This window comes from Calidris pugnax, unplaced genomic scaffold (genome assembly GCF_001431845.1).
Source record: "Calidris pugnax isolate Ruff unplaced genomic scaffold, ASM143184v1 scaffold498, whole genome shotgun sequence".
In the NCBI taxonomy this organism is placed as follows: Eukaryota; Metazoa; Chordata; class Aves; order Charadriiformes; family Scolopacidae; genus Calidris; species Calidris pugnax.
In genome coordinates, this window is record NW_015091244.1 from 225,722 (window position 1) to 243,451 (window position 17,730).

The following is a 17,730-nucleotide window of genomic DNA, read 5'->3' on the forward strand; positions in this document are numbered from 1 at the left end:
GCGCGGGGAGGAGGGTTCCGCTCCCATGGCCGCCTGCAGCATCGGGTGCTCCGAAGAGTTGGCCAAGAGCTCCTTCAGGATGTTGATGGGGGAGATGGTGAGCTCCCAGTTAGTGATCCCAAAGTCCCTCAGGTGGGCTCTGGCGTGGCTGGAGAGACCCGCTCGCGTGTCGAAACCGGCCCCGCAGAACTCGCAGCGCATCAGGCTGAAAGTGCTGGGGTCAAAGTTCGCAACTGCGGAAAGAAGGGCAGAAAATGAGTGAAAAAAACCCCCTAAATCGGGGCTCCCAGGAAGGGAAACGGGGAGGGGGGCATTTATTGCACCCAAGAGGCCTTGGCCACCACGGTTGAGGTTGCCCACAGTCCCATACGTACCCAGTTCTCGGTGAGGAGGAGAAAGACCCCTCCCCACTGATAAAACCCAGAAAATAGAAAGCACGGTGAATTGAATACATACTACCTTTTTTCTTCTTCTTTTGGAAGGAAAATTTTTGCTCAATAGCTTTCACTTCTTCCGCCGAGATGAAATGACGGACGTTGTAGCTCACCCCCACCCTGTTGAGGTGGCCCCGCACGTGGTTCGCCAGCCCGATGCCGTTGTGAAACCTGTCGGGGCAGTAGGGACATTTCCTCTCCTCGTTCTTCAACATGGGCGAGTCGGAGTCCAGGAGGTCATCCAGCTCCAGAGGACCCTCCAGAGGAGCGTCCAACAGGAGCACGTCCAAGGGAATGGGCTCTTCCATCAGGAATTCCTGGGAAGGGAGGGTGTTTTTCCTCTTCAATGGCTTCCCCCGAGGTCGCTTGGTCGCCTTGGGGTGCGGGTTGACCTCCTCCAGGAGGACGATGGGGACCATCATCCGCAACTGGTGCTGCTGTTCCTCCGAAGCGATGGAAGAGTCGGTGGCTTTCAAGGTGTCTCTGAAGGTCCTCTTGAGGTCTAAGGCAGCTTGAGGGATGGCCACGGGTTTGAGGCCCCTGCTCTCGCCCAAATCCATCTCGGCGCTCACCGAGATCTCCTCTTCCAGGCTCCCGGCGTCGTTGGCCAACGTCCACTTGTGCCTGAGCTCCTCCAGCCCCATGGGGTGGCTCCGGAGCCCGTCGCCTTCTCCTTCAAGGTGCTGAGACGCCGCTTTTTTTTTCAGGTGCTGCAGAGCCAACTGGGAATAAGCTTTCGCGGCGGGGAAAGCGGAGAGACCCAGGTTTTTATGGGGGGTGGCGTAGGGAGCCCCTTTCCTGGCATGAAACCCCGAGGTCTGGTAGTCCTTTTTACTAGCCCCGTTGCTCTTCTCGAGTCTGGGGTGACTTAGGGCAAAACCGTGGAGGGCTTCGTAATGCGACGTGCTTTCTTGGGGATGGGGAGGAGGGAAAAGCCGCTCTGTTTTGCCAAAATAATCCGTCTCGGCCAACCGGCCCGACCTGGCCGGGCTGTAGGCATCTCTGCTGGTTCCTGGTTGATTGGGATCCTCCTCGTAGACCTCGGTGTCCCAGGAGAGGTGGGAATGGGCGTATTTCATGTGCTCCTTGAGGATGTTCTCGTTGGGGGCCGGGAAGCTGCAGAGCACGCAGGTGCTGAGCCCTTTGCCCCCGGCGTGAGGCGGGACCTGCATCTGCAGGGCCACGTGTTCGTTGGGTTTGAAGGGTTTGTAGATGCCCTGCAGGGGGCTGTCCCGCATCTCCCCGCCGCCCCCGCTTCCAAAGAGATTGACGTTCTTCGCCCCTTGGTCCTTCCTCTCCTTGACGTGCATCTTGGCGTGTTGGACGAAGATCTTGGAGGAGTTTGTGCCAAAGACACACTTGGGGCACTGCAGCCGGGCTTCCCGGCCTTCGTCGGGAAACTCGTTCAGCTTCTGGATCTCTTCGATGATTTTCTCCCTGGATTCTTGGTGGAGCCTCTTGTGCTGCTCCAAAGAGGTGGGGTCTCCAAAGGCCCACCCGCACTCGTTGCAGCAGAACTGACATTGTCCTCCCAAAGCATCTCCGTCTTGGTCCCTCCCTGGTCCCCGGTTGTGCTGGAGCATGTGATCCATCAGATGTTCCTTCTTCTTGAAGTAGATGCTGCACTCGATGCAGGTGTAGACCGTAGGATCCTCCTCTGGACCCAGCTCCTCCTTCCCTTGCTCCTCCAACAAGACGCTGCAGACGTAGGGCCTCATCTCGATGTCATAGGAGCTGCAGGGAGCGGGTTCCAGGGACATCAACGGGATCCTCTCCACCGAGTCTTCGGCATTTACCGTCCAGGACTGTTTGCCGACGGCCAGATCGGCTCCAAGCTGAAGACCCGGCTTTTGGATCGTCCACTCGGTCGCGTTGAGGGGGTTGATCTCCCCCACGTCCGTGTCGACCATCAGCCCCTTCCTGTGGGACGAGGAGCTCTCCAAGGATTTGGACTTGCCCAGGACAGGGTTTAGCGTTTTCCTGAAGACCGTCGGAGTCAGCGGAGGAGGCACTTCACGGCCCCGAAAGGGCAAGTTGGTTGCTACATCTGTCGGCTTGTTGACGTCTTTGTAGTGAGGACTCGGGCTCTTGGTGGGTCTAGAAACCCAGTCGAGCCTCTGGATTCCCCTCTTGCTTTTCTCTAAGTGCTCTTTGCCGAGGCCCTCGAGTTGCTTTGGTTCGGTTTTGAGATATTTCTCTTCCCCACCGCCAACCGCCGCCCCGGCGCGAGGGCTGGGCGTCTCCGCCGTCCCCTTGTCACCCTCCAGCTCCTCGGAGTCGCTCTCCAGTTGCTCGGGATCCACCTCCAGGGTGTTGACTGCCTGGGGGGGCTCGGCGGCGAAGGCCGACTCCTTCGGCTCCTTGGAGCCCGAGAGTCTCTCTAAAGGGCTTTCTTCTCGCCCCTCGCCCGCTCTCGTCCCCAGCTCCGAGGTGTCCCAGCTGAGGCTGCTGGACACCGTCATGTTTCGTAGGTCCAGGGAGCTCCTGGCCTCCGGTCGGTACAAAGAAGCCTTCTTGAACTCCAAATGTTCTTCGTTCGTGGAGCTGAAAGTAAAGGGGGGTTTTTGAGAGTTAATAAGGGGTTTGGACCAAGGTTTCCATTTACAAGAGGGTTGACCCAGAACCATCCCACGTCTATGTGGTGTCACGAGCTGGGGATGTCGTGGTGACTCCCATATCGCCCCAAATATTCAAAATTTGGGACAACCCCCCCGCCCTCTCTTGGCCGTGGCCACCTAGAAGCATTTCTGCATCTTCTCCTAAGCTTTCTCCAAGCAGTGATGGCTCTTCCACATTCACGCCAAGTACAACAAGAGCGTTGGGTTCCCACCACCACATCACCTTGGCCCAGAACTCATCTTCTCCTTGCTCCACCCCACTTTTTGCTCCCCCTCTTTCTCCTCCAAACTCCTGGGGATTCTTGGACCCCTTCTTGCCTCCTTTTTACTCAACTCAAAGGGACTTGGACCACACCAAAGGTCTCTGGGACCAAAGGATGGTTTCTCTCCATGATTAAATGGAAGTCCTGGGGTGATCCCTCCTCACAGCAGCATTGAGAAGCCTTTCTTCTCTGTGCAGAGACCCCAAACCACAGCAGATCAAGGTGGTTCCTTCCTCATCCTCTTCCACACCCTCAGGAAGAACCCCATCAAGTGACTGGAGAACATAAAAACCTCTATGGGGTGCCAACTCAAAGGGGATATTTGCTCTTAGCGATGACATTTGTCACTGTCGGGCCAAAGAAAAGACCCAAAGCTCTTCAAAGTTGAGTAAAATATTATTTAAGAGCCAGCTTGGACCACACCAAAGGTCTCTGGGACCAAAGGATGGTTTCTCTCCATGATTAAATGGAAGTCCTGGGGTGATCCCTCCCCACAGCAGCAGTGGGAAATCTTTCTTCTCTGTGCAGAGACCCCAAACCACAGCAGATCAAGGTGGTTCCTTCCTCATCCTCTTCCACACTCCCACAGCAGCAGTGGGAAATCTTTCTTCTCTGTGCAGAGACCCCAAACCACAGCAGATCAAGGTGGTTCCTTCCTCATCCTCTTCCACACTCTCGGGAAGAACCCCCAAAGCTGGGAAGAACCCCATCAAGTGACTGGAGAACATAAAAACCTCTATGGGGTGAGCTCTATGGTGGGACCAGGTGGTCCCAGGCCACCTCGATGGGTGCTGTGGGTACCACCACGGCACTGAAGATGTGTTGGATGTTAGAGAAGGGCTGAGAACACCCACGGGTGATCCCAACCTCGTGGTTTGGAAAGTCCTACATTGGGCTTGGAGGCTTTTTCCTGGAAGAAGGGAGGACGTGGTGATGGCCATGAGGACACAACAGAGACACTCGATGTTCTCTGAGATGCCTCGAGGGGCTGGAGACAGGACCTATGGTTGGGAGACAGGATCTAAGGAGCCTCCAGCCCTTCTGCTGGGATGGTGGGAGGCTCGGGGAGGGGAGGGAAGCAGAGAGTCTTGAAGGACACCCGGAGAAGCCCCATGAGAGTCAAGACCTCGTGCGAGGAGCAGCAAAACACCATCTGAGGGGTCGAGTTGTGCCGCCGGGAGAACAAAGCACCTTTGTTGGGGACAGCGGGGCTGCCAGATCCACGCTTCTTGCTCGAGCCCTCCCTCTCCTCCTTTTTAAACCTGTTTATTTCCTGGGAAAAGCCAAGTTTTGGGTGGAAATGACCCTCCCGCCCCACCACACTCGCCCTCCCAGCTTTTCCCTGTTTATACTGGAGAGAAATAACTGGGGACGGGGCAATGGCACCCCTAAACCTGCCTTTTCTGGGGTGCTCAGGGCTATTTGGGACACCCCTGAGCAGCTTCAGGACACCCAAGGAAACCAAATTGGGCATCCACCTCCCAGCAGGGATAGCCCCAGCGGTGCCGAGGGGAACTGGGAAGGCTCTGAGGGGAACTGGGAGAGCTCCAGGGGGACCAGGATGGGCTTGACGCTCGCCCTCCCAGCTTTTCCCTGTTTATACTGGAGAGAAATAACTGGGGACGGGGCAATGGCACCCCTAAACCTGCCTTTTCTGGGGTGCTCAGGGCTATTTGGGACACCCCTGAGCAGCTTCAGGACACCCAAGGAAACCAAATTGGGCATCCACCTCCCAGCAGGGATAGCCCCAGCGGTGCCGAGGGGAACTGGGAAGGCTCTGAGGGGAACTGGGAGAGCTCCAGGGGGACCAGGATGGCTCCAAGGGGAACTGGGGTGGCACCAGGGAGACTGTGAGGGCTCCAGGGGGGACTGGAGTGGCTCCGAGGGGAACTGGGAGCACTCCAGGGGGGTGGGGGTGGCTCCCAAGGGAACTGAGAGGGCTCCCAGGAGAATTGGGATGGCTCCAGGAGGACCTGGAGGGCTCTGAGGGCAACTGGGAGAGCTCCAGGGGGACCAGGATGGAGCCAAGGGGAACTGGGGTGGCTCCAAGGAGATGGGGGTAGCTCCCAGGGCAACTGGGAGGGCTCCAGAGGGATCAGGATGGCTCCAAGGGGAACTGGGAGGGCTCCCAGGAGAACTGGGATGGCTCCAGAAGGACCTGGAGGGCTCCCAGGGCAACTGGGAGACCTCCAGGGGGACCAGGATGGCTCCTGGGGGAACTGGGAGGGCCCCAGGGGGATGGGGGTAGCTCCCAAGGGAGCCAGAATGGCTCCAGGAGGACCTGGAGGGCTCCCAGGGCAACTGGGAGACCTCCAGGGGGACCAGGATGGCTCCTGGGGGAACTGGGAGGGCCCCAGGGGGATGGGGGTAGCTCCCAAGGGAGCCAGAATGGCTCCAGGAGGACCTGGAGGGCTCCCAGGGCAACTGGGAGACCTCCAGGGGGACCAGGATGGCTCCTGGGGGAACTGGGAGGGCCCCAGGGGGATGGGGGTAGCTCCCAAGGGAGCCAGAATGGCTCCAGGAGGACCTGGAGGGCTCCCAGGGCAACTGGGAGAGCTCCAGAGGGACCAGGTGGCTCCAAGGGGAACTGGGAGGCTCTGCAAGGACCGGGAGGCTCCGGGGGGTGATTTAGGGTGGCAGAAGCCGGGTGGTTTGTCGGGAAATGGGACAAACGAGGTGAATTAGAGCATCCCACGCGGCTCCGCAGCGAGGGCACTGTGCCCTCTGGAGGGACCTGCTGACGTCCTCGCTGGTGGGACAACCCTCCTGGGGGACAGCCAGGGGAGATATTTCAGGGTTTCGTGTAACTGGAGCACCGTTAACGAGGGGGAGATGGGGCTCCCCACTCTGCCACGTCCCCCCCAGGAACTTACCCCAGTTGGGTCCGGAGAGCTGGGACGGCACCGGAGAGGGCAGGATCGGGCTCATCTGCAACAGAGAACGAAAACCCCAAGGTCAGTGCCCAGGAGAAGCTTCTCCCAACTCAATTTGCAATAAATAAAGTGATTTATTTTTTTTTTCCTGTGTTAAAAAAGCTTTCCCCAGCAGATAAAACCCACCCCCCCCCTCCACCCCCAGCTCCTGCTGCCCCGTCCTTCCCCTCCTACGGCCGGGTCGGGATTATGGGAGGATTTCCCAGCCACACTTAAGAGGGTTTAATCCCACCAGTGACTATTTGATGTATAATCGTCTAAAGCAGTTGAAGGGGAAGGTGCACACGCCGCCGGCCGCGCTCCCACCACCGAGGAACCCGGCAGCTGGAAAAGGGTTGTCTTGGGCCACCCCATGAAGAAGACGGCTCTAGGGATGGGGATTCATGAGTTTCCCCGGCACCGACACACAGCCCAGCCCACAGAACAGCACCACAGACTTGCTCATAGTGTCTCAGCATCACCTGGGGCTTAGAAGGACTTTGCTTCACTCTGGTGTTGGCCAAAGCCCCACAGGATGGCCAGGACGTAGGGTTTTTCTGGGTGCCCCAGCATCGTTTGGGGCTTGGAGGAGCTCTGCTTCGCTCTGCTGTTGGCCAAATCCCCATGGATGGTCAACACACGGGGTTTTTCCAGGTGCCCCAGCATCATTTGGAGCTTTGCTTCACTCTGGTGTTGGCCAAACCCCCATGGATGGTCAATGCACTGGGTTTTTCCAGGTGCCCCAGCATCATTTGGGGCTTGGAGGAGCTTTGCTTTGCTCTAGTGTTGGCTAAACCCCCAGAGATGACAAACACATGGGTTCTTCCAGGTGCCCCAGCATCATTTGGGGCTTGGAGGAGCTTTGCTTTGCTCTAGTGTTGGCTAAACCCCCAAAGATGACAAACACATGGGTTTTTCCAGGTGCCCCAGCATCATTTGGGGCTTGGAGGAGCTTCGCTTCATTCTGCTGTTGGCCAAATCCCCATGGATGGTCAACACACAGAGTTTTTCCAGGTGCCCCAGCATCATTTGGGGCTTGGAGGAGCTCTGCTTCACTCTGGTGTTGGCCAAACCCCCACAGGATGGCCAGGACATAGGGTTTTTCTGGGTGACGCAGCATCATTTGGGGCTTGGAGGAGCTCTGCTTCACTCTGGTGTTGGCCAAACCCCCACAGGATGGCCAGGACATAGGGTTTTTCTGGGTGACGCAGCATCATTTGGGGCTTGGAGGAGCTTTGCATTGCTCTAGTGTTGGCCAAACCCCCAGAGATGACAAACATATGGGGTATTTCCAGGTGCCCCAGCATCATTTGGGGCTTGGAGGAGCTTTGCTTTGTTCTGCTGTTGGCCAAATCCCCGTGGATGGTCAACACACTGGCTTTTTCCAGGTGCCCCAGCATCATTTGGGGCTTGGAGGAGCTTTGCTTCGTTCTGCTGTTGGCCAAATCCCCATGGATGGTCAACATATGGGGTTTTTCCAGGTGCCCCAGCAACATTTGGGGCTTGGAAGAGCTTTGCTTCACTCCGTTGCTGTTGGCCAAAACCCCAGAGATGACAAACATATGGGGTATTTCCAGGTGCCCCAGCAACATTTGGGGCTTGGAAGAGCTTTGCTTCACTCCGTTGTTGGCCAAACCCCTGGGGATGGCTCCTGGGCTCAATCACCTCCAAGCCCACCTGTGAGAAGAGGATTTCAGGCAGTGATGAAAGTCAAGGAAACGCCTCCTGAAGATCTGTAGGGTCTTCTGAGATTTATCAGACCCAGATACATCCTTCATCGGGAGGAGGAAAGCCTTTGACTACATCTGATGAAGACTTTGGATCAAACCTACTGGCCCAGAGGCTCCATCAGCCACCACTGAGCTCCAGGCAGGACACGGGGGTCTCACTCCTCGTGCTGGATTCCCCTCATTCTTCTCTGGCCACGCATTGCCTGTCCCAGGTATGGATTTGTCCTGCATCCTTGCTCCCATCATCATCATCATCATCATCTTGGGTCATGGTAGCCCATTAGCTGGCCCCAGGCAAGCAAAGTTGCTGCTGGGACGAGAAATTGTCCTGCATCCCTCCTCCCATCATCATCATTCTTCATCATCATCATCTTGGGTCACGGCAGCCCAGTAGCATCATCATCATCTTGGGTCACGGCAGCCCAGTAGCCGGCCCCAGGCAAGCAAAGTTGCTGCTGGGACAAGAAATTGTCCTGCATCCCTCCTCCCATCATCAGCATCATCATCATCATCATCATCATCTTGGGTCACGGTAGCCAAGCTCCAGGCAAGCACCTGGCTGCTGGGAGAAGGAATTGTCTCGTATCCCTGCTCCCATCATCATCATCATCTTGGGTCATGGGATGCCCAGCCCCAGGCAAGCACCTGGCTGCTGGGACAGGGAATGTCCTGCATCCCTGCTCCCATCATCATCATCATCATCATCTTGGGTCACAGTAGCCAAGCTCCAGGCAAGCACCTGGCTGCTGGGAGAAGGAATTGTCTCGTATCCCTGCTCCCATCATCATCATCATCATCATCATCTTGGGTCATGGCAGCCCATTAGCCGGCCCCAGGCAAGCAAAGTTGCTGCTGGGACAAGAAATTGTCCTGCATCCCCCCTCCCATCATCATCATCATCATCATCTTGGGTCACGGTAGCCAAGTCCCAGCAGCCAGGTGCTTGCCTGGGGCAAGGAATTGTCCTGTATCCCTGCTCCCATCATCATCATCATCATCATCTTGGGTCACGGTAGCCAAGTCCCAGCAGCCAGGTGCTTGCCTGGGGCAAGGAATTGTCCTGTATCCCTGCTCCCATCATCATCATCATCTTGGGTCATGGGATGCCCAGTCCCAGGCAAGCACCTGGCTACTGGGAGAGGAAATGTCCTGCATCCCTGCTCCCATCATCATCATCATCATTTTGGAATGTCCAGACATCCAAGCGCTGCCTGGGGCTGACTGGTGTGGTGGAACAAACTGGGAGGCCACAGGAAGGAGGTGTCCACAGCTCCATGGAGGGTGTAGAGCCACCACCGAGCACACGTGGGGCTCATGGAGAAAAGGGATGTGCAAGGAACAGCTCATCCTCCCCCGGGCACCAACCAATGGCCCAGAAAGCCCTTTGATGTTGAAGGTGAAGATGAGAGGGAGGAAGATCAAGCTGGGATGGAAACGGGGGGCACTTTGGGAACAGATGGCCAATGGTCCATGGGCTCAGCCTGTGAGAGCCTCGAGAGCCCCAAATGACCTCTGGGACGGACGCAGCCACTCACAGTTTGCATTTATTCTATAAATTACTGGTTATGTGGCGTAAAATCAGGAGGAAGGTGGCATCCAGACCACCACGTTGGTTGTGGAGAAGGAGGAGGAAGGGCAGGACCTGCCCCCCAAAGCAGAGGAGGGACATGAAAAGCCAGGGTTGGCTTCTCAACCTTCTAACGTTTGAGGTGAAGCCACCTCAGGGGCAAGACTTTTGAGGCTGAGCATCTCCAGATGATCTGGAGGCGATGGGGTTCGAGATCTTCTATCCAGACTTAAGAGCTGGGACCACAACACGTCACGTCGGTGCCCCCGGAGCCTGTCCCGGGGAGGTGACAGCATCCCCGGCCCCCAAAATTGGGTCCTTTTTGGCTTCCAAAAAAAAAAAAAAATAAAAAAAAAAAAAATCATTTTGGAAAAAGCTGGAGGGATCCAGGGCCAAGTTGCCGAGGTCACGCAAGACCAGGAAACATTCATTCAGGAAAGCCTGAGTCACCGAGCAGCCGGGGACGGGAATGCCAAGGAAAAGGACAGGGGAAAAAAAAAAAAACAAAACACCAAAACAACAAACCCAACCCTCCCAAATCGACAGATTTTCAAAACACATCCCTAAATCCCCAGCGCTGGATTTAAGGGCAAAAAAACCACCGACGGCCGAGAAAGGGCCGGTGGCAGGAGCCTTCCAGGGGACTCTTTTGTTCTCTGGAGCTCCGGCAACGGCTCCTATTTTTAGAAACTTGTCTCCTTTGGAGGAAAACACGCGGTGATTTATCTTCCTCCCGATGAGCACGTTCGCTCCCTGCAAATCCCGGTTTCTTGGAAACGGCGAGAGATGAAGGGAGTTTTTAACGTCTCGGACTTCGGCGGCTGGGATTTACCCTCTATGGTAAATTCCAGCAGGAGCTGCTCCGCAGCTTCTCCCGAGGGAACCCCCGGGAGTAATCGGGATCCATTTCTCAGCTCAACCATCTCTCCCCCCTCCCAGAGGTCAAACACCCTCAAATCGGGGCCACCGGGGTCTCCCCTCTCTGTCTGGGGCAGGACATTGAGACGCTTTGCAAAAATCCAACCATCACACGTGGCCAAAAAAAGCTGGAGAACAGGGACAAGCCGTGAGTCTCCCAGCACGAGAGAGAAGTTTGGTTGGTTTTTGGGTTTTTTTTGCCCAGACCAGGATGTGACAGACCCAGCTCTAGAGAAATTCGGCGACGGTTTAATTACAGAACGCGTTTCAAAGGTCATGGGTTGAGAAATACCGACATCTCCAGAAAAGCCCAAAGAGCCCCGGCTCATCGGAGTCGATAAGCAGAGGTTAACGACGTGCCCCAGAGGCTCCACCATCCCTCAGGGTGCAAAAATAACACCCAAACCTTCCCCATCACCCCAAAAAACACCTCAGGATGCACCTTGAGGTGCTTTTCCACGTCACCGCTCTTCCTACGGTAGATTCTTCCTACTCAAATGGTTGGGTTTATTTTGTCTGACACGTATTTTACAACTAACGACCGCCGTGATAATGAGCAAGGTCACCCTGCTCCATCAGGAGGTCGCAGAGATGTCGACAGATCCAACAACCAACGAAACGAGCCCAAAAAAGGGCTCCCCAGTCATCGTAGACTGGAGGATGTGATGGATAAAGACCTGGAGGAGTCAGGCATGTTCTGCTCCAGGAAGAGAACGTGAAGGTGCTTCCAACAGCCACTCATTGGAAGATGGAGAGAAGATTAAGTCAAACTCCTCCTTGGAGATGCTTAAAACTCAACTTGATGGAGCTCAAGCAACCTAACGTTGAGGTTGGCTGTGCTTTGAGCTCAGGTTTGGGATGAAGATGCCCAGAGGGTCCTTCTTAACCTCAATTATTCCCTAATTTTACAATTAAATCCCCTCAAAGAAGTTCAAGAGCGCAAAGCAAAGAGGTTTTTTGGATGGTGGTTTCCATCAAGACTCCAGACCAACGTGAAACAGGGAGAGGATCTCTCTTCTGAGAGATCCAAAAAACACCTTATTCTCCTCAAAAACCACCTTATTCATCTCAGAGGTTTCTACCCAGCTCCCAGGAGGAGTCTAGTAACAGCTTAAAAGAGCCTAAAGGAGTGAAGATTGAAGAAAACTCTAAAATACTATTATTTCCCAACCTTCAAACTGTGTAAGGCTCCATCCCCTGGACACAACAGAAGTGTGTCCCTTCCATACGATCCTCCACAACGGGAGGAAGGACACCCACCTGGACCTCCACGTGCTTCCCGCATCTCCTATCTCAGTGGTAAAGGATGTGGAAGGAGACTCAGCTCCAACTCAAGCTCTCCAGAACCTCCCAGATCAACTGAGGTCTCACTGCAGGACCAGCACTTCCAGAGGACATCAAGGGCTGAAGATGAGGTGAACTGGTCTCCAGTCAAGCTCCTCAGAACCTCCCAGATCAACTGGGGTCCCACAGCAGAAGGGCTGACATTTCCAAAGGACGTCGTTCTGAAGATGGTTGTGAACTGGTCTCCAGTCAAGGGAGGAAAAAAACAGTCTCCTCCAGAGGGTGACAACTTGGTTTAGTCCAGAAATGGACTCGGTAGAAATCCAGTCTCCTCCAGAGGGTTTAGTCCAGAAATGGACTCGGTAGAAATCAAAAATTAAGCAAATTGGAGAAGAAATTGCAATATCACTTTGAAGGCTTCCAAAAACCCTCAAAAACCAATTGATCACCCCCAAAAAAGCCTTCTCTCAGCCCAAACACACTCTCCCAGGGCTTAGGTGGTTTTTTTCCCAGTCTTTCTAAATAAACTGGGGGGAGAAAAAAAAAAGAAAAAGAAAAAAAAGAGTCGAGAAGAGATATTTTATCTCTTCTCCAGCCAGGCTGAGGGACCTTGCCATTTGAGCAACCGGATTAGGCAAGGGGTGAGTTATTGCATCATCTTCCGTGCGATGCAAGATGTCGCAAGGCACGGGTTCAGCTCTGGAATTAAAGACCAGCTCCTGCTTCGGGCTTTCATCTCTGAGGTGTTTGATTTGAGAGCAAAAGGTACGGGGGGGAAGAAAAAAAAAAATTCACTCATTGGCACCTGAAGCTGATGGAGCTTCTGCATATTGTAAATAACCTGGAAAAAATCTATAAATTGGACTCGACGCGTCAGCTTTTGTCATCTAAAAACATGAAACCAACTGGTGGTGCCAGAAAAACCAGCAGAAGGACCCGCTCAGTAGGATTCCCAGTCCCATGTCGCCATGTCGTGGTGGGGCTGGAGCTGAGAAGTTGGGTGGCCACAGGCTGGCTGCCAACCCAGCGCAGTGGGCTACCACCCAACATGGTGGGCTATCACCCCACGCGGTGGGCTACCACCCACAGGGATTTCTGCCGCATCGGATAGCGGGGATTTGGGTTTTCTACCAGCACAAGGAATCCCACCCTGGAAAAGTTCAATCAGAGACTCACAGAAGAGAATGGTCCAGGTTGGAAGGGACTTTTCAGATCATCGAGTCCAACCATCAACCCAACACTGACAAAGCCACCACTAACCCACGTCCCTCAGCACCACCTCTATTAAATACCTCCAGGGATGATGATTCCACCACTTGACAACCCTTTGGGTGTAGAAATTTTTCCTAATATCCCTCCTAAATCTCCCCTGAAGCACCTTGAGGCTATTGTCCTCTTCTCCAGCCACCTGGGCCTACATGATGGCCAAGAAATGGGAGGATCTTCCAGCCCCAGCACCGTTGGAGATATTGAGCTCCCAAAAGCTCATAGGGAAGCAGGAACTTTGTTTCCCACATTCCAGCCCATCTCCAATTCTATCCCATGGCCTCAAAACTTGGCTCTTCCAGCCCAAAGCAGCCATGGAAGACCTCTCCAAGACCACATCCACGCTAGCAGAGCCATGGCAGGTCCAACCCAACCCAGGCTCATGTTTCCAGGCAAAAAGTGGTGTTTGGTGGCCAAAGACACAATAAATACCTTTGCCCAGCAATCTCTACACCCCAAACCACCAGCCCATCTCCAACTCCATCCCATGGCCCCAAAACTTGGCTCCTCCAGCCCAAAGCAGCCATGGAAGAAGACCTCTCCAAGACCATGTCCACACTAGCAGAGCCACAGCAGGTCCAACCCAAAGGGTCATGTTTGAAGGTCAAACTGTGGTGTTTGGTGGCGAAAGGCACCATCAGTACCTTCACCTGGCAACTGTGACACCCCTGACCACCAGCACGTGGCTCTGGGCTAAGAACAGACATCAGGAGAAGCAAAACATGGAGATCCTTCAAAAGAGGATGCAACCGGCAGCTCTTTTTTCTCCAACCCGCCCTAAATAGGACCAAGAGCTCCCACATGGCCACCATGAGATGCTCCATGGCAGAGCTTCTCCCTTGCCCAAGAGAAGATGACCACCCATACCCCAGCACCCCCCTCGTCCAACCAAAAGCACCTGAACAAGCCACCTGGGTGCTCAGCGTGTCTTGGGCTCAGCCCGGAGCTCTCTGGGTGGCCACCAATGCCAGACTCAACCTCTTCAAGGGTATTCCTGCCCCAAATCCATGGGGTAGATGCTACTCCTCCACCCCAAGGGGTCGGCATCGCTCCACGCTCCCAACAGCTGCTCTCCAGCAGAAATGATTTCACCCAACGGTCTCACATCGCTGTCCAAACCTTCTCCCCAGAGCCGGATGAGAGACGATGGCGTTCTCTGACCCCCTTGCTGGGGTTGGCCAGGAGCAAGCTGGAGACTTTGGTGGCATCAGGAGAGGTTACGCCACGGAAGGGCTTGGCTGGAGACATGAACTTCATGTTTCCTCTTGAAAACGGGCACATTTAGGGTCAGGTTTTCCCACTTGTCGCTCCGGTGAAAGCTCTCGGCCATCAGCAGATGGAAACGAGGGACGTTTCTTTCTCCTCTTTGCTGCGTGGTGGGTTCAGGGCAGGGTTTCAGGACGCTCCTCAGCCCGTGGGGGCAGGTGACCTTGAGGACAGGAGCTCTTCAAAGCGCAGCGTTGTTGGCAGCACATCGTGTCTCCTCTGACTTGGGCTTAACCAGCTGCTGACGGAGCCCTGTTTGCTTCTCCTCGGGCTTCCCGGGAGGGATGTGGGTCCCTTCACCCCCCCCTCGACGGGCACAGGGTGGTGGAAATCCGTGTATTTAAGGGCTGGGAATGTCCAGGGTTGAGCAACCAGCGTCCCAGTGGCTGATATTTCTGCTGCTGGACTTTGCCCAGGCAGGAAGGAGCTGGGAGGGGGCAGATTCTGCCCCTCTGCCCCGCTCTGGGGAGATGTTTGGGGACATCAGAAGGACACAGAGGTGTCAGAAAGGGGCTGGAGGAGACCCCAGAGATGCTGGGAGGGCTGGAGCCCCTCTGATGTAAGGACAGGCTGAGAGAGCTGAGGGGGTTCAGCCTGGAGAAGAGAAGGCTCCAGGGAGACCTTAGAGCCCCTTCCAGTCCCTCCAGTCCACCACCAACATGTGGGGACAGTTGTTGGTCCCAATGGACACGAGGAAAACCTTGGCGCAACCACCGAGAACCCGTCCTTCCCGACAGATAGGCTTTGGGGCAAGAACCCCTCTCCCCATCCACGTTCCACCTCCCCTAAAATCCAGCCCATGGGTTTCCACCCTCCTCTCACCCAGAAACCACACCACCAGGAACTCCAGAGCAGGAGACAAGAACCTCCAAAGCGCTCCTCAAAACAGCAATTTTCCAATATCAGCACACCCAGAAAATTTTAAGGACAACCATCAGCCATGGAGCAAGGATGGACACGCAGATGTTTCCCATAGGAGAAGACCACGGAGACCACATCGGCTCTGGGCCAAAGCCACCCTGCGTTCCACCTCTACCAGCTACATGTGGGGACGGTTGTGGGTCCAACGGACATGAGGAAAACCTTGGAGCAACCACAGAGTGCCCGTCCTTCCCCATGGATGAGCTTTGGGACAAAACCCCTCTCCCCATCCAGGTCCCACCTCCCCTAAAATCCAGTCCGTGGGTTTCCACCCTCCTCTCACCCAGAAACCACACCACCAGGAACTCCAGAGCAGGAGACAAGAACCTCCAAAGCGCTCCTCAAAACAGCAATTTTCCAATATCAGCACACCCAGAAAATTTTAAGGACAACCATGAGCCATGGAGGAAGGACGGACACGCAGATGTTTCCCAGAGGAGAAGACCATGGAGACCACATCGGCTCTGGGCCAAAGCCACCCTGCGTTCCACCTCTACCAGCTACATGTGGGGACGGTTGTGGGTCCCAATGGACACGAGGAAAACCTTGGAGCAACCACTAAGTGCCCATCCTTCCCCATGGATGAGCTTTGGGGCAAGAACCCCTCTCCCCATCCAGGTCCCACCTCCCCTAAAATCCAGCCTGTGGGTTTCCACCCCACTCTCAGAGTTGATTCCATCCATGGAGTCCCCTCTTTGGTTTCTAGATGCAAATTGGCTTTATTTTCAACCCAAACTCCCCCCGCGAGACCGTGTGCGTGTGGCCCCCGTGTCCTACCATGCGCTGGGGGATGAGCAGGTCCCTCCAGCCTCCATCACAGGCAGCAGTTTTGGGGGGGTTTATCCGGTTTGAGGGGGTTTATCCTGTCCCCGTTATCACCAACTGGTTCCCCCTCCAGCAGTTAGAAAGGCAACGCCTGCTCAGGAAGTGGTCTCGGAGGTGGGGAACGGCCCCGGCTGGGAGGGGAGGGTGTTGGATGTGCTGACTCAGCACCTCCTCAGCGAGATCCGCCTCGTCCTGGCAACCCAGACGCTTGGAAAAGGGCATCTCATAGAATCACAAAGTGGTTTGGGTGGGAAGAGACCTTAAAGCCCAGCGAGTGCCACCCCCAGACACCTCCCACCAGCCCAGGTTGCTCCAAGCCCCGTCCAACCTTGGTCTTGAACCCCTCCAGGGATGGGGCAGCCACAGCTTCTCTGGGCAACCCAAGAGAAATAAAGAATCACCCCAAGAGATCCTCGAGTTTGGGCTCAGAAATAGAGAATGACCCAGAAGATCCTTGTGTTTTGGCTCAGAAATAGAGAATGACCCAAGAGATCCTTGAGTTTGGGCTCAGAGATAAGGAATTACTCAGGAGAACCTTGTGTCTCCTCAGAAATAAAGAATCACCCAAGAGATCCTCATGTTTGGGCTCAGAAATAAAGAATGACTCAGAAGATCCTTGAGTTTTGGCTCAAAAATAAGGAATCACCCAAGAGATCCTCATGTTTTGGCTCAGAAATAAAGAACCACCCTAAGAGATCCTCGAGTTTGGGCTCAGAAATAACGAATGACCCCAAGAGATCCTCGAGTTTGGGCTCAGAAATAAAGACTCCACCATCAATTCTCCAGAGGGCGCCCAAGTTTTCACACCGAGAAAGTAGAGTCCCCTGGGGACAGCTGGATTTCAGCAAATTTCTTGATCTGGAACCAAAAAAAACCCCTAAATTAAAGGAAGGCAGCGCCTTTGGCTGGTGAAGATGGGCTGGCGTTCGAGCCACCCCAGTCGGCGGAGCTGAGGAAGCCTCGTGCTGCTCTTGGAAGAGGCAGCAGGAGGAAGGATGACACATCTCGAGATGTTGGCTCCACTCCTTGGGATGTTTATGGTCAGCTGGAGCTCGCCACAATTTCACAGACTTCGCAGAAAACATCTGGAGGAAGGACTCGAGCCGGGTTTATCCAGAGACATTGTTACGGTCCAGCCGGAGCTGCAGGACCTCAACATGGACACTTAGGAGGGCTGGGACCTTCTGACACCCGTCCCACCACGAGCACCGACACATCTCCACCAGACAGTGACCACCACGGGGTGACTCAATCACCCACTGAGACCCCAACGTGCTGTTGAGCTCTGATCGAGGAGGAAGAAGATGAAGCCAGGGATGAGGTACCTCATCTCAGAGGTCACCGAGAGCTGGAGAAGTCCCACCAGGGTGGAAAAGGAGATGTTAAGTGTCTAGATGTGAGCCAAACCGCAGCTTCACTGCTTCCCTTCGGCTGTCCCGGTTCAGCACGGTCCCTCCAGCCCTTGTAGGACTTGCCAGAGCCACCCAAGGGTGGCCAGAAGATGACGTTCAATTCATATCTCCCAAAACTTGACCATCTGGGCACCGTCATCTTCTCGGAAACAGCTGTGGTTTCTTTTCCAAGAAAGAGGCCAACCTGCAGGTCTTCCAGCCGAAGAGCGGAGCCAGGAGAGGATGGAGCCGTCTGCCCAGAGGAAGGACCGCACCCTTCCACCACCGACGGAGCCAGGAGACGGCCCCACAGCAGCCCAGAGACCTCGGGGAGG

The 17,730-nt window shown here is 55.0% G+C and overlaps 1 protein-coding gene across 1 annotated transcript in view; it reads right to left on the bottom strand.

The window, feature by feature from the left end:
- The window catches only part of LOC106898687 (protein Wiz-like), a 71,959-nt gene that overhangs the window by 17,575 nt on the left and 36,654 nt on the right, over positions 1–17,730 (bottom strand). The window contains exons 4-6 of the mRNA XM_014960097.1: positions 6,189–6,243; positions 460–2,978; positions 3–233 (exon numbers count right to left, since the gene is read on the bottom strand). Coding sequence (XP_014815583.1) covers positions 3–233; positions 460–2,978; positions 6,189–6,243 — 2,805 coding nt within the window. The remainder of the gene's footprint in view (positions 1–2; positions 234–459; positions 2,979–6,188; positions 6,244–17,730) is intronic.